The 15,033-nt window shown below is 40.6% G+C and overlaps 2 protein-coding genes across 2 annotated transcripts in view; one reads left to right on the forward strand and one right to left on the reverse strand.

The window, feature by feature from the left end:
- Nucleotides 1-2,338: 2,338 nt before the first annotated feature.
- Nucleotides 2,339-5,352, reverse strand: zpcx (zona pellucida protein C; the record flags this gene model as incomplete). Its single annotated transcript, XM_053633651.1, has 5 exons — nt 2,339-3,913; nt 4,079-4,173; nt 4,272-4,354; nt 4,973-5,069; nt 5,150-5,352. Coding segments are annotated over 5 exons (1,473 nt in total), but the record flags the coding sequence as incomplete, so codon positions are not given.
- A 1,795-nt stretch (nt 5,353-7,147) lies between these two features.
- Nucleotides 7,148-15,033, forward strand: part of tmem54a (transmembrane protein 54a) — a 9,577-nt gene continuing 1,691 nt past the window's right edge. The window contains exons 1-5 of the mRNA XM_053633690.1: nt 7,148-7,306; nt 9,896-10,092; nt 11,450-11,509; nt 12,605-12,796; nt 12,972-13,109. Of these exons, the coding sequence (XP_053489665.1) occupies nt 7,303-7,306; nt 9,896-10,092; nt 11,450-11,509; nt 12,605-12,796; nt 12,972-13,109 (591 nt within the window). The 5' untranslated portion in view covers nt 7,148-7,302. The remainder of the gene's footprint in view (nt 7,307-9,895; nt 10,093-11,449; nt 11,510-12,604; nt 12,797-12,971; nt 13,110-15,033) is intronic.

Below are 15,033 nucleotides of genomic sequence, written 5' to 3' on the forward strand. Positions count from 1 at the left end.
TATATATATATATATATATATATATATACATATATATATGCATTACTATGACATGTTATTTGTAACAATACATATTAAAATCACATTTGCTATACCTAACTTTCTAATTGCTAAACAGACAAAACATCAACGTAAAAAAGGGGGATATATTCAGAAGTCTGTATTTTTAATGTGTTTTAAAGACATCTTGCAAAAGGGGGGCCTCGGTCAAATTTTAATGCCATTTGGGGGTCCTTGCCCTGGAAAAGTTTGGGAACCCCTGTTCTAGTCTACCTCAACCGTACATCCTTTCTACCTTTAGTATGTATTTATCATCTGGAGAAGAAAAAAAAAAAAAAAGACACGTAAACGTTAAAGAGCATAAACAGCCCTCAAGGGCCACTGCTGTAACTTTAATGAACTTTTAGAGTAAAACTTTTTTTAAAAAGGTACACTATTGTACAGGCACCTTCACAGGTAATGACACACATGCAGCATGAAAAATGCAAACTTAATATGACCACCACAGTGACAACAAAAGGTACAGTTTAGTACCCTTTCCGAGCCTTCCCGGTTTTATTATACGCCTACAAGTTAGCTCAAGTCTAACTTTTTTGTGTTAAATGATGTGAAACTGCAGCCAAATGACAGTAAGGATTAAAAAGATATCGAATGCACAGATTTACCAAATTGACCCCCACACTCTCCTTTGGTTTTCATGAATTTCTGTCATATTCTATAAAGAAAAAAAATACTGTGTTCAAAGTAGTATGATAGTTTGTGTTTTACAGTATAAATACAGCACACTGTGTGGTAGGCTACTTAGTACTGACATACATGATTATGTTCTTCACCTTCTGCTCTGTTCTATTCTGTTTGGAGCTTTCTACCACAAACAGATACCCTAAAGATCTAGTGGGTATTCCACAGATCAAGCTAATAAAAGATGGGCGTATTTGAAATAGCTTCGATTTAGTGTAACGGGTCAATCCAGACTCAGCAAGTTACATCACTGAAGTTCAAGCGCAACTTGTTTCCTCTAAATGCAAGCTGGAATTGGGCAATCAAGGCTCATGAGCATGCACAGATGTAGTATAATTAGCCCCAGCAGTCCAGTGAAGATGTAGAGGTACAGCAGGCAATGAGAGCACCACTTTAAGACTATATGACTACAAAAGAACATATTAAAGTTCAAGAAGCAGCTTGGCAAAAATATACACAGAATAAATGCTTAAAAACATAAAGCAAATATATAAGAACTTAAGAGAGTCAAAATTACCCTGCTTTTATTTTTAATATGATTTTACTTGATTCAAAAAAGGTGTACATTGGTTCAACATGATTGAGCAGAGTTACAGGAACACACTTTGCTTTTGTACAGAAAACATGTGTGTATTGTCAAAGGTCTGGAATAAAATCAAACACCCCACACACACAAAAACACCCAAGCTCAAGTCACTGGAGCTGTGAGTGTAGTGGGCAGTGTTCCCACCCATCATGCCACACATGATTAAATTAAGTGAATTTTATACTGGCTGTAATTAGATCACATTAATACCATGTCAGTTTTTATGTCAGATTTGATTTTTAAATTTGACTCTTCATAAAGCACTGAAAATAAATTTTGATGAGAAATCAATACAGTGTGCACAACAATTGTTCTGTAGTATTCTTTTGGCCCAAACAGGACTACCAAAGCACAAGCCTCAGCTAATAGAAAATCAATTCCAAAAAGTTACAGAAGTGTGTTGCCATAGTAACTCAGGGTTTAAGATTAGCTTTGTTCACAGACACGAAGTTGATGGGCTTGTTGAAATAAGCCTGGCTTACAGAGCTACCTTGCTTTGTGGAATAACCTCTTGCACTTTCCAAAGCCAGTTTCTCTCATCTTTAGTCAGTGGATTATCCAACCTGGATACTGTAAATTTATACCAAAGACCTGCTGCAGTAATCATAAAGACCATTTCTTCTTAGAGTGTGTACCTTACATGTAAACTTCAGAAGGTACTTTGTCATTCTTCTCAGAATCTTTTAAGAGTTCCTCCTATGTAGCACCTTAGGACTCAGGGTTTCCACATCAGAAAAAGTTCTAGCTTTTTAAAGGAGACTAAAGACCTTTATAATAAATTAAATTTTTATTTATTAATAGTCAGGGAACTGTTCAAAAGAACCATTTTTCCTGCTTAACAGTGTACCAAGTACCAACACAGTTCAGCTAAAATGTTAAGCACCTGACAGGTTCTAGATGTTAAGAAATTAACAAGCGATTATTTGGAGTTTGCACCACATGCTTACCCACTAAATACAGACTGTATGTGTGTGTGTGTGGGGGGGGGGGGGGTTCATTAATTTTAAAAAAAAAAAAAAAAAAAAAAAAACCAACCCAAACACCCATTGCATAAACTAAAGTGAAAGCAAACACATCTACAAACATTCAATTTCCGGCAAAGCTTTTATTTAGAAGGCATTATAAATCCAGCAGACATTCATGAAATCAGTCCACGTCACGTCACTGATCAGTCAACGTCTTATTCAAGCCCCTGCAGACAAGAGAAACATTTACACTGGTGGAATTGAAACCTGGATATACATGCACAGATGACATTAACACGGTCATAAAGACCACATGGATTACACCGAAAGCACCATTATCCATTTCTACCACAGTGCTGTCCAATTCTGGATTCTGATTGGTCAGAAGGTGTGGATTCATTTTCTATAACAGGAGAGCCAACAACAGTGCAACTGCTCATTCTAATACACCAATTTCTATAGTAACAAGTAACACATCTAACAGATTAGGACAATGCAAGAAAATATTGTTGGTGTGAAGTTTGCTTTAAGTGATATTTATGGAATTAGTCTCCAGTGTCAGGGCTTATTTGCCTTACCATTGAGAGATGGAGAGAGGGGGGGTGGGGATAAATAAATAAAATCCCTCACCTCACCAAGTCCAACAGGGACTGCATCAGATCTTTTTCCAGTTTCTCTGAACCTCCATCTTCCCCCTCCAGCTGTTCCATTTTCAGCTTGCTTTTCTTGAACTCCTGCTCACCCATGCTCAGACTCCTTTCTTCCACATAGCTGAGAGAACTAGATCCATCTGAACGCTGACTAAAAGTCAGATTTGTTTTCTTCGTGTACCCTGGCTTTCCAAATTCATCTCCTTGAACCTTTTTAAACACTTTTTCGGTCTGTTTGAGGGCCACAGTTTCAGGATCCTTTTCCTGAGGCTTCCCAGGAAGCTTCTCCAGCAGAGGAGATGCTAAAACATCCATGGGCACGTCATCAAAGGGGTCATCGTGCTGCGGCCATTTGTAGTTCATAAACACATCACCTCTCAGTTCCTCCTTCTCCTCCGGAGACTGAAATCCCTCCAAAGGGCCAACATCCAAATCCCAGCCATTCGTGAAGCCAGGCGAATCGGCCATATAAATTTCACTTAAACGTTCTGGAATTAGAGACTTCCAATCTTGAGCTTCCTGATGCATTTCTTCAGAAGTGGTCTTGGTGTGCGCTTTTTCAGTTGGAAAACCATCTTGACCAGACACATCAAGAAGTTTCTCCTGTGGGAGATCAATTACTACACCAAGATCTGGATCAGGCACAGCATCTAGCAAACGTCTTGGTAGCCACAGCGACAAAGCACTTCCTGGGTATTGGCTTATGACCATCATGCTATCTGACACTACGGGTTCAGAGATCAAGGGGGAGCTGCTAGGAACTTCCTTCTTGGAGTTACCCAATGCAGTAGCACTAGCTACAATCCAGCCTTTTTCCACTGAAGATGGGAACATTCCAGATACCATCTGCCTTGCTCCTGTGGAAGACCCAACGTGGGCTGTGGCATTAAAGAAATTGGAAAGTGATGGCTCTCCATCATGTTGCACTTCCTTAATAGTAAGTGGACCAGCACTCACAAGTGCCTTCAATTCTGAAACAGAAACAGACTGTAACTGGCAAATCCTACATGTATGACTGAGGAGAGGGTTACAATGCAACTTCCCATAAGGCATATTGGTTTCAAAGCTACCATTACATGAAGTGTTCCATTAAAAAGGAACTTCAAATTTGACATGCTAACAGAATGGATACTGACCATTTGACGGACCACCATAGGAAGGAGGACCTTTACATTTTGACGCACAGCACTTGCATACACTTGTATGGCCACCCAACTCAACCCAGCTGAAAAATTAAACAGACTACAGTTCATGACCCCCAAGGAAGCCAAGGGAGAACTTCAAGCATTACCACAGAATACATTACTGCACATTTGGTTGACTAGTTACCTGGATTTGCTCTTGTTGTAGTTGCAGGATTTGGTGTCTGGAGTCACTGCTGAAGAGAAGACTACACTGCAGTGTACATAAACCTGAAAGATCAATTGGCTTATTTAAGGATTTCCAACATTGAGTTTTAGTGGAACTTGGGTACACATTTCATAATTGGCTCATCAGCATTTCAGACCGTTACTCATCCACAATTGCACTGAAAGTAAAAATATCTTGAACGTACACAATTTATTAGATACGATGGAACACAGTTAACTACATTTTATAGACGATTTCAAGCTTGAACTTCTTATACCATTTACAGCTTATTTTGAGGCATTCATTTCTAGAAAGAAGCAAACATCTACCAACAGAATAAAACAATTTAAGCTTGAAATCTGTAAGCATGTCTAGAAATAGCCTTAATGATAGAGTTATTACAAGTCTGAGAAGTTAGATCATTTCCTTGCTGCAATACATCTTCACTTGCCAAGATGTTTTTCCAGTGTTGTCTTACACTATTTAACCTTTCAAGAAGCTGCACAATCCCAGATTGACAGAAAGTTACACAGATCCAAATTAAACAATGTTAAAATCCATAAGCCACTTGAAATCCAGTTTTAACCCAAGCTTACACCTCATCAATATATACATAAAGTCTTCAGAGGGACAAGGAAGCAAGACAAAAAGCCATATTTTTTGTGTAGATAAAAACCCACCTGTGAGAACTTCAACCTGGAGGTGTCCAAGAGCAAGTTAATGGAATCACGTTGTCTGGAGATAAACTCAATCACAGACTGTTTAGAGGACACACACCTGCAAGGATGCAACATACCAAAGTGAAAAAAAAAGAAGTTTGTTTTAAATTATGAAGTAGATATAATTACTATACCTACCCCTTGTTGAGAATGAGAACAGATCTGGATTCATCCATGGGGTTTGAAGATGATGTAGCATAGCATGACTGGATGTAGAGTGCCTTGTCTGGTCCAGTTGAAGCAAATACCTGCAAGTACACAGAGTCTCCTTTTTGGTAGATATTACTCTCAGCAGGACCACTCCAGGAAGCTGGAAAAATAAGACAAAAGAAAAGCCTAGATCAGATAACTAAAACAGTGCAAATATACCAAACCACATTATCCATTCTCATTTAATACCAAAAGCTCAATTTTAATGACTCACAATTCACCAGTCTTATATCAAAGCTGCTTCTTATATCCATCAAGTTCCAGATGGGAAAAGGGACTGGTAAGATAGGCCCAACCTCACTTAAATGAGGTAAAAGGCTTTCAGCTAAAAACCCACCAGGCCAGACATCGTGAACAACAGCCTCTGGATCAATAGACAGTGCTAGAGTAGGCAACAGGAAATAAACACAAAACTCTACCATCCCCATCGTGTAAGATAAACTTGAGGTCACCAAGCGCCAAACACAATTCAAGTTCTACACCAATCTTTCAGGGTCTGCTAAATAATCAGGCATCCAGCCATTGCATGGGGTACAAATAGGCTGAACAAATTGCAATCAGCTGGTTTTAATTTAGAGTAGGTGGAGCTCCTGTGACTTAGAAACCATGGTAATCTACCATCTTAAAGGCTGTGCATGTACCAATTCTTAAAATACATTTAGATAATTCAAGGAAGAAGGATCAAGAGCATTGGTTTCCCACCCTGGTCCTGGAGAACCCAGTGTCCTGCACATTTTAGTGTTTTCCTGCTCTACCACAAAGACTTCATTTCAGGAAAGGCTGGTAATTTGGTGATGAGTTGAATCTTGTGTTTTGGAGTATGCGAATACTAAGATGTGCAGAATGGTGGGTTTTCTAGGACTGGGGGACCTGGGGCTTAAAGTATGAACATGGTAGCACATTACTCACAGCATGGTGGCGCTATTATGTAATTTGTGCACCTTGAGTATATAGTGCTGAAAATATGTCAAGATGATTGGCAGATGAACTTTACTTAAAGGATGTTGGGGACATCTAGGAAGTCCCAGAGGTCATATTTCCTCTTCTAACATCATAAATTCAGCCGATTGAGGATTTGGTAATTGTGTGATGAGTTGAATTAGGCTTTGTTATGAGACAGTACTAATCTCTGAAGTACTTGGGCCTCTTAGGACTGGGGTTTCATACCTGTAAATTGATGGTAATTTGTAAAATTAGAATTACAAAATTATTTAAGAGTAGTGTTGTTAAACAATATGCTAATAGTGATACTATTTGATACAACTTTTGATTTTGGTCCTCATAATAATAATGTCTCTTTTTCCTTATTATTCTTGATCATTTTGGTTACTTTTAAACAACACATTTAATATAATTTTGTGCCGTTTTTAAATGCTTATTATTGCAAATGATGTGTGTCGGTGTTTATTTAAGAGCTTATACTACTCGCAAAGTAGCCTACAGGAAGTGACCGATAAAACATAATAAAATAACATTGTCGGAGCGTTCACGTGTGAAAATTGTTTTTTTTGGGGGGGGGCTAGTTTTAAGGTTTGCTATTTTCCTCATAGCTCAGTATCGGCATGGCTGGATACAATTTTTAGTTGACTGCTTAAATTCAATTGAAGTCAATAAGCTTAACTTGGAAACTTGCCCTAACCAAAATGGCGTCGCCGTTCGGTTTTAATACCATAACGGTCGCTGCACCTGTGGAACGGAACTCTACTTCCACTCCGGATGAGTCCACATTGCAGAGGAACCGAGAATTAAAAAGAAACAAAAAAAATCAGCGTCGTTTACATTTTATTGTCAATTTTATTTATCATTTTCGGAATATCGTATTAGAGCGAACTTTTGGCTGTAGAAGCTTCGGATTTTTGAGTGACTAGCAGCCTCCCCGCCTCCCGCATCATGGACTGTTCCAAATGCAACACTTGGGGAATACGTCAGTGTTTTCGTTAGCGCCTTCAGGTATAGGGTGTGGAGCAGGGAGGCGGAAAACACGTAGACATGGGACATCTTTCTGTAGAGTAAACGTGGACGGTTTGAACGTGAGGGATGAAGATGACATAAAAAAAAAAAGCAGTCGGATTATAGTCAATATGGGTAAAGTTTCTTTTTAATAACTTTGAAAAACTTATAACTAGGGTCCGATGGCGATTGATTCAGTGTTGGTGCTTCATTCAAGGTCTCCATGTTTCAAGTGTTTACGAGTCTGTTTACAGAACAATTAATGCCTGTGAGATTTTTATAATACGTATATACTGTCCTGGTTGTTCCATTTATATTAAATGTTTTAGTAATGTTATAAAACGCCATTTATAGCACGTGCATTAAACATGTTTGGGAAATCAGTGAATCCGTTTAAAGGTTCCGATCTTTTTTAAAACGTTTGTTCACATCAGGTCTTGAATGTAGCTCACGCCGAACATTTGAGGTGCGGTATGATTGTATTTTTACTACAGTGTCGGTGCTTTGATGTTTTGTTTGTTTGTTTTTGTCAGATTACTTCTACGTTAACAATTACTTTAACGTTACTCTGTGATCATTGCATGCATGTCCTTGCTCGCCTTAGGTGTTTTATAATAAATGATATATTATTATTTATTTATTTATTATAAGTGATTGATTGCAGTTCTTTTAAACATGCATTTCTTTGTTATGGTTTGCATACTTGGTTATTAACAAGGTTATAACCTAATTTAATCTACAGTCTGCCTTCCTAAAGGGTGGGGAGGAGCCTTGTCACTTTAAGGGAACTCACTATAGTACAACACTATACTTAATCTGAGTTCAGAGTATAACCTTTTTAAGAAGTGAAGAATCAATAACTATTCAAATTGTAGAAAGAAAAAAAAAAGGTAAGCTTAAAATTTCTCCTTCTGGGAGGTCAGGAGGTGTGGATTAGTTTCCATAATCATGGATATGGTGACTTTTTTTTTTTCTTTCTCGTTAGATGTTTGTTTAAAGATAATGGAAGGAGTCTCCAGTGTTAGTGCTGTGTAATGGTCGGTGGTAGAGCTGTAAACAATTTCAGCCATGGGTATGCAAAGAAGTACAATCATTGCCCACAGCATTGGTCTTGAGGGGAAGTGATCGATTCGATTCATATTGGTGAGCCGAGTCAAATGAAATGACTCACTGAAAAGAGCCAGAATTCTCCAGATCAGTTTTTGTTTACTATTTTTGTTTGTGATGTAATGAAGGATGATAGGTTTCTGTGGGTTTATTTTTTGATCATCCAGTCAATTAAAGGGTCTTTATTTGAAAGCGCTAAAAGCATATCAGGGTAAAAATCAATGATTCGATGTGTTTTAAGATGTTTGGACACACAACGTAAACAGCTGTAAATCCCTGAGGGAGGCAGGTAAACCCTCCTGTGTGTGTGACAGGCGTGTGACAAAAATCCAGTTTGGAGGTCCTGAGGGAGGGGGGGGGGGGGAAGCTTGAACCAACCTGGAAGGATTTGCTAGGGTTTCATGCTTTAAATAGCAGAGCGTGTAGATGACCGTATAGGATGATGATCACATCTTTAGTGTCTCTGTGTCTCCTTTGTTTTCTCACTTTACCTCCATTTCCCTCGCTTTGTCCCAGAGTTCCTGTTTCTGTGTGATGTTAGAGCTCAGAACCTGCTCGACAACTTTGTTATACACTCAACACCGAGTCATCCTGCCTATTCTCCCAACAAACACACACACACACACACACACACACACACACACACACACACACACACAAACAAGTGCATGTTGATGCCTGTTACCTCTTTGTACTAAAGTAAGCACCTTGTTCATGCTGCATTTTCATGCAGGACTGAACTGTACTTGAGACATAAGAAACAAAACAAACAAACAAAAAAACACAGTGTCATGCGGTTTAAAAAAAAAATCAACGACAGGAAGGTGTGATGAAGCGGAGTTGCTCTTGCAACCCCAAAAGTTGATCATTTTCTATAACAATATATCCTGAAGTGGTTTATCCCTCTTATACCACAGCAGTCTTCTTACAATAACAGGTCATTATTTGTCAAAGAAAGACATACTTTTTTTTTTTTTAATCCATTTATAGTTACGTTTCATGGTGTAGGAACGTCAGTTCAACAAGTTAGCACTTGTCTCATAGCAGCTATGAACACCAGCCTGTGGTTTGAAGCTGCGCTACTGTCAGAGCTGCTGTATATAGAAAACCAATCAACACCTCCTGACCAATCAGAACGAGTATCAGCTGATATCCGATTGATTTTTCTTTCAAAATGACTAAGCTTTAAAAATGTTTTTTTGTTTTAACTGCAGCACTTTGCATTTAAACTCTTTCATGCATCATTGTCAATACATAATAAAGTATAAATATAATAAATCGAGCCTAAAAAACAATCAAGATTTTACATATATATATATATATATATGTATATATGTATATGTGTATAATATCCAAATCCAATCTTTGCCATTTGTTCCAGGATCCGATATTTTTTGTCCGACATCCGATCCACCATCTTTTTGCTGGTATGGGCCCGATACTGATCACTTGGTATTGGGTCTTCTAGTAAAAATGAATCATTTTTACGTAAAAAAAAAAATAAATATTCAGTGTCTTCCCAAAATGAAAATAAAACTAAAGTATAAGGCTAACTTTAGCCTATTTAAAATATTGATTTTTTTTAAAAACCCACAATCTCTTCTTCTTTTTTGTCAGGCGTGTGCTGTCGGAGTCTGAAGGATGCCAAGGTCCTGATGAAGATGGGTTTGGGCCTGGTGCTGGTGGGTCACCTGAACTTCCTGTTGGGGGCGCTGGTGCACGGCACCGTGCTGCGTAACGTCAACGTGAACCTTCATACCACCACCATCGAGTACGCCATCGCCAACGTCATCGCCCTCGCCGCCGGCCTCGTGGTACGTTCCGATGACTCATGCATGTTTTCTAGCCACGTTCTCTTGATACGTTCCTGTACTGTAGTGTTTGGTACAGTTCATTATATTACCACAACATCGCTTTAAACGTTAAGGTAGGAACAAACCCAGTGTTTTTGTCCTTTTTTAAATATATATATAATCGCGAACAGAATCATGGGACTTCAGATAAATATGAAATGACAGGAAGTTCCCGTGTTCATTCATCAACCTGATTCGAGGACGATGTAAGAATGCGGGATGAAATGAGACCGGTTTATGGCCTGGGAGCATATATTTGATTTGGGCTGATGTCCAATACTTTGGACTTGCCATCCAGTTTATCTGCACATCTTTGTGGAAAAGTAAAAGGGTCTGATCCTAGAGCATGTATGGCATGTAGGCAACAAAAGCATGGGTTGTTCTGGCCTTTTTAACACCAGTAACATGGAGTTCAGTCTTGTGCACCTCACACACATGCTCACATGCTGATTATTCAATCCAGTTCAATTTTATCTGTATGGCGCGTTTAACAACGGACGATGTCTCAAAGCAGCTTTACAGAAATATATAAACACAGGATAGAGATTTTAAGAGTGTGAATTTATCCTTATTGAGCAACAGGGTGGTGACGGTGGTGAGGAAAAACTCTGTAAGATGATATGAGGAAGAAACCTTGAGAGGAACCAGACTCGGAAGGGAACCCGTCCTCATCTGGGTCACGACGGATAGTGTGAAAGTGAAAGAAAGTTCATTATGGTTTTTATATGAAGTCTGTTTGTTGAACTAGTCCACTGTTCACTAAAGGAGACCTGAGTGTAAAACTGCATGTGGTAATTGCAGTCCCAAGGACATCGCTGCACCCGTAGTCCCAGCAACAACAGCGAGAACGTCCATGTGGTATTGAGGTCCAAAACCATTTCCATGGTACTTCAAGCACCACCATCCTCAGTAAAACTCCAGGCTGTAGCCTCCAGTTGATGAGATAAATCATCAGAGGCGTGGAAAGCTTTAAGAGCTCGATCAGATGAGTCAGATGAGGTTAAAGTGTCTGGGTTCCCAGGAAACTGGTTTGGTCATCTCGCATTAAGGCTCTTTCACACAAGTCATTATAGCTAATTAATGACGTAATGATACACAGTGGTGCTTCGATAGAGAGCGTTTTCAGCACAGGCAAAAACAAGCCTTGTCTGAATGTGCAGATGCTAGATTCTTGGTGGCGTATAACCAAACAAAAGCTGAGCGAAATTAAATGCTCTTCGGTCTCTCAGAGAACTCTCAAAAACTGCGTATCGAGCGCCTTGTGTCGGACAGTATGATGTGATTCACCGTACTAATGGTCACTCTTTCTGCTCTGCAGGCGGTTATAGGTGGGATCTCAGCCATCACGCTGTCTAAAAACATGAAGAACCAGCCCTTGGTAAGTGAAACACACACTTCTGCACTCTGTAGCTCATGCACGAGTGTATAAACCCAGCTACGATGCGGCGTTGCTGATGCTTAAGTCAAAATGTTTTGTGTAAACATCGTCCGGTTCGACGCATGAATTTATTTTTATCCATAAACTTGGATAGGTGAAGCTTTATTACTGTTCATGAATTAATTCAAGTCTAAAAAAATGCTGCTTTATATTTTACAGAGTCACCTTGGTTGCTATATACCACAATATACAGTTCTATATAAGTACGTAGCGGCAGTATTTAATGATAAACATGATGGATAAAGAGGACTAGGTCGTGGTGTAAAGCCTGCTTTTTTATATCCGCAGTGTTTATTCGGTTATTTGAACAGAACCCCGGTGTGTGTTGTGCTTCGGTGTGGTTCTGCAGGCAGGTGAGAACACAGCGGCGGCGCTCGAGTCTGTTTGTTTCAGAGCGAACTTGACTGCAGCGAGTAAACGATTCGACTCTGAATCACCTCGCCCTGTAGGAGGCGGATCGAATATGCTGCGTGTTTTGGGTTACGTTGTTGATCACTTTCGCTCTGAATCAGACTCTGACTAACAGGTGTGAAATCGCCCTAAAGCTATTTTTCAGTTATTTAAATATATCTACAAGTACAAACCGAAATTGGCTGTGTGTCTGTCCATGTATTTTTGGCTAGATGGGAATAAAATCTTTAAAATAAAAACAAAAAAGGTGCATTAAAAAAAGGTGTATAATAAACTTCGATAGGGAAACGTTTACAGATTAAATTCCTCGATGTGCGTGAAAAAAAAAGTCATGTGACTTTTCCTCAACAAATCATGCGATCGGATAATTGCCTCAGAAAAGTCAAAATGACGGAGAGGGAGATGCGAACGTTTCCCCGGAAGTGACGATGTTGTTGTCTTGGACACATGGGGTGGAAACGGTGCTTCATTTGCAAACGTTCCGTGCGATGTCCCGATTTTCCGCACAAGTTTAAATTCGCAGCTTGGACGGAAATGGCTGTTTACGTTGATGATGATTATGTATTGAACCTCCGCAACGCTGTGACCGTCTGTTCCGTGTGTATGTACACCTCCGTCCTTCAGAAATGGTCGTTGCTGGTGGTGAGCCTCGTGACCTGCTTTCTCGGCACAGCCTCCGTCGTCAGTGTCCTGGTCGCCGTGCTTACGGCCATCAACTTCGACGGCTTGAACCTGCTCAGCCAGTGCATGCTGAACAGCACCTTCAACACGTACAGCATAACCAACGAGTGTCCGTTCGACCCCACGCGCGTTTACGTGAGTGATCCACTTTAACTACCTGATCTGTCATCGAACCTGTTAACACACACACACAAAAAAAAACCCTGACATATCCCAGTCACTACATCGCAAAGTTCCCAGGACTCAGCTGGCTTATGTTTCCAAACCTTCATTCACACACTGTTACCCCACACCTCTCCCCTCTCTACAGGGGACGACCCTGACCCTGTGGATTCTGCTCATCATCATGTCGGTGGTGGAGGTGGTGTTCTCGGCTCGCTGTTTTGCAGCCTGCACCGCCTTCCTGCGTCTCCCGTGCCCCTGGAGGAGGAGACCGAAAAAATCCAGGGTAAAAAAAAAAAATTCAACAATTAACAAACATACACACACCCCACTTTTTGACTCGGACATAAACACGAAAGGTCAGAAGGCGTTGATTAATTTTCTACAGAAGCAGCTCCTCGATCAAATACGTTATCGTTTCTATGGTAACGGCTCGTTCGCAGGGACTCGTACACGTCGCATGAACAGATTTTTTTTGAAAAGTGTAATTATTTCTGTAAGGAGATGTTTGTGTATTATTGATGGAAGGAGTCTCCAGTGTGAGCGCTTTTACCATTTAATTGTTGGCAAATTGCAGTTGCGTTTTTACTGGCATCATCGACGTGCGTTACAGACACGTACACACCTTAATCACGTTATTAACGTCGTGTAGGAAGTTTTCACCGCACACACGCACGGCAGCGCTCAACCGTTTGACGGCAAACAAGAGAGCACGGCTGCGTCCTAACCACGTACTTACCTGCTACAGTATATAGTATTTACATTTATTTACATTTACATTTATTCATTTAGCATTCATTTATTTTATCCAAAGCGACTTACAAATGAGGAAATACAAGCAAAGCGATGTATCAAGTGGAGAACAATACGAGTAGTCCTACTGTACAAGATCTTTTAATTGAGTTCTAGAAAAGCAAAGTACACAGAGTAGAGGTGTAAGTGCCAGAGTAAGGTGGTTTTTATTTTCAACCTTTTTTTTTTTTAAAAAAATATTATAAAAGGTTTATTGGGGTTGACATTTTAGGGGTTCGTTACGTTCTCACGGAAGAGGTGGGAATTTAGCTGTTTTTTGAAGACAGTGACAGATTCTGCGGTCCGGATTGAAGTCGGAAGTTCATTCCACCACTGACGGACAGTTAGTGTGAAGGTTCTGGAAAGGGACTTTGAGCCACGCTGAGTAGGCACTATTAAGGGAACGTAAGCCTCAAAGAGAGTGTTGAGGTAGGGGGGTGCTGTTCCAGACAAGGTCTTGTAGGTGAGCATCAAGGCCATAAATTTGATCTGGGTGGCTACAGGAAGCCAGCGGAGGGAGATGAAGAGGGGTGTGACATGGGTTCTCTTGGGCTGGTTGAAGACGAGGCGTGCTGCAGCATTCTGAATCATCTGAAGGGGTTTGATAGAGCTGGCTGGGAGGCCCGAGAGTAGTGAGTTGCAGTAGGCCAGTTTTGAGATAACAAGAGCCTGGACTAGTATCTGTGTAGCCTGTTCGGTGAGAGAGGGTCTGATTTTCTTGATGTTGTACAGGATGAACCTACAGGACCGTGCAGTTGTTGAGATGTGGTCTGTAAAGGTCAAGCTGTCATCGAGAATCACCCCAAGGTTCCTGGCCATTCTGGTTGGCTTGAGTGTGGTTGAGCCGAGCTATACAGTGAGGTTGTGGTTGATTGAGGGACAGGCTGCGATGACGAGAAGCTCAGATTTTGCCAAGTTGAGCTTAAGGTGGTGTTCCCTCATCCAGACCGAGATGTTCGACAGGCAAGCTGAGATACGTGCAGAAGCGGATGGATCATCAGTCTGGAAGGACAAATAGAGCTGGGTGTCATCAGCATAGCAATGATATGAGAAGCCATGAGACTCAATCACCTGCCCTAGAGATGTCGTGTAGATAGAAAAGAGCAGTGGACCCAGAACTGACCCCTGTGGAGTTTCAGAAATACCTCCCCTCCACGGTACCTTGAAGGATCTATCTGAGAGATAGGATTCCACCCAGCGCAGAACCGTTCCGTTGATGTCTAGGCTGGAGAGAGCTGACAGGAGGATCTGATGGTTCACAGTGTCTGAAGCAGCAAAGAGGTCCAGTAGGATGAGGACAGATGATCTAGAGGTTGCTCTTACAAGTCGTAAGGCTTCAGTGATGGAAATCAGAGCAGTCTCCGTGGAGTGACTGCTTTTGTAGCCAGACCAATGACGTAATGATGTGTGCCGTTAAT

This window comes from Ictalurus furcatus, chromosome 9, assembly GCF_023375685.1.
Source record: "Ictalurus furcatus strain D&B chromosome 9, Billie_1.0, whole genome shotgun sequence".
Classification (NCBI taxonomy): Eukaryota; Metazoa; Chordata; class Actinopteri; order Siluriformes; family Ictaluridae; genus Ictalurus; species Ictalurus furcatus.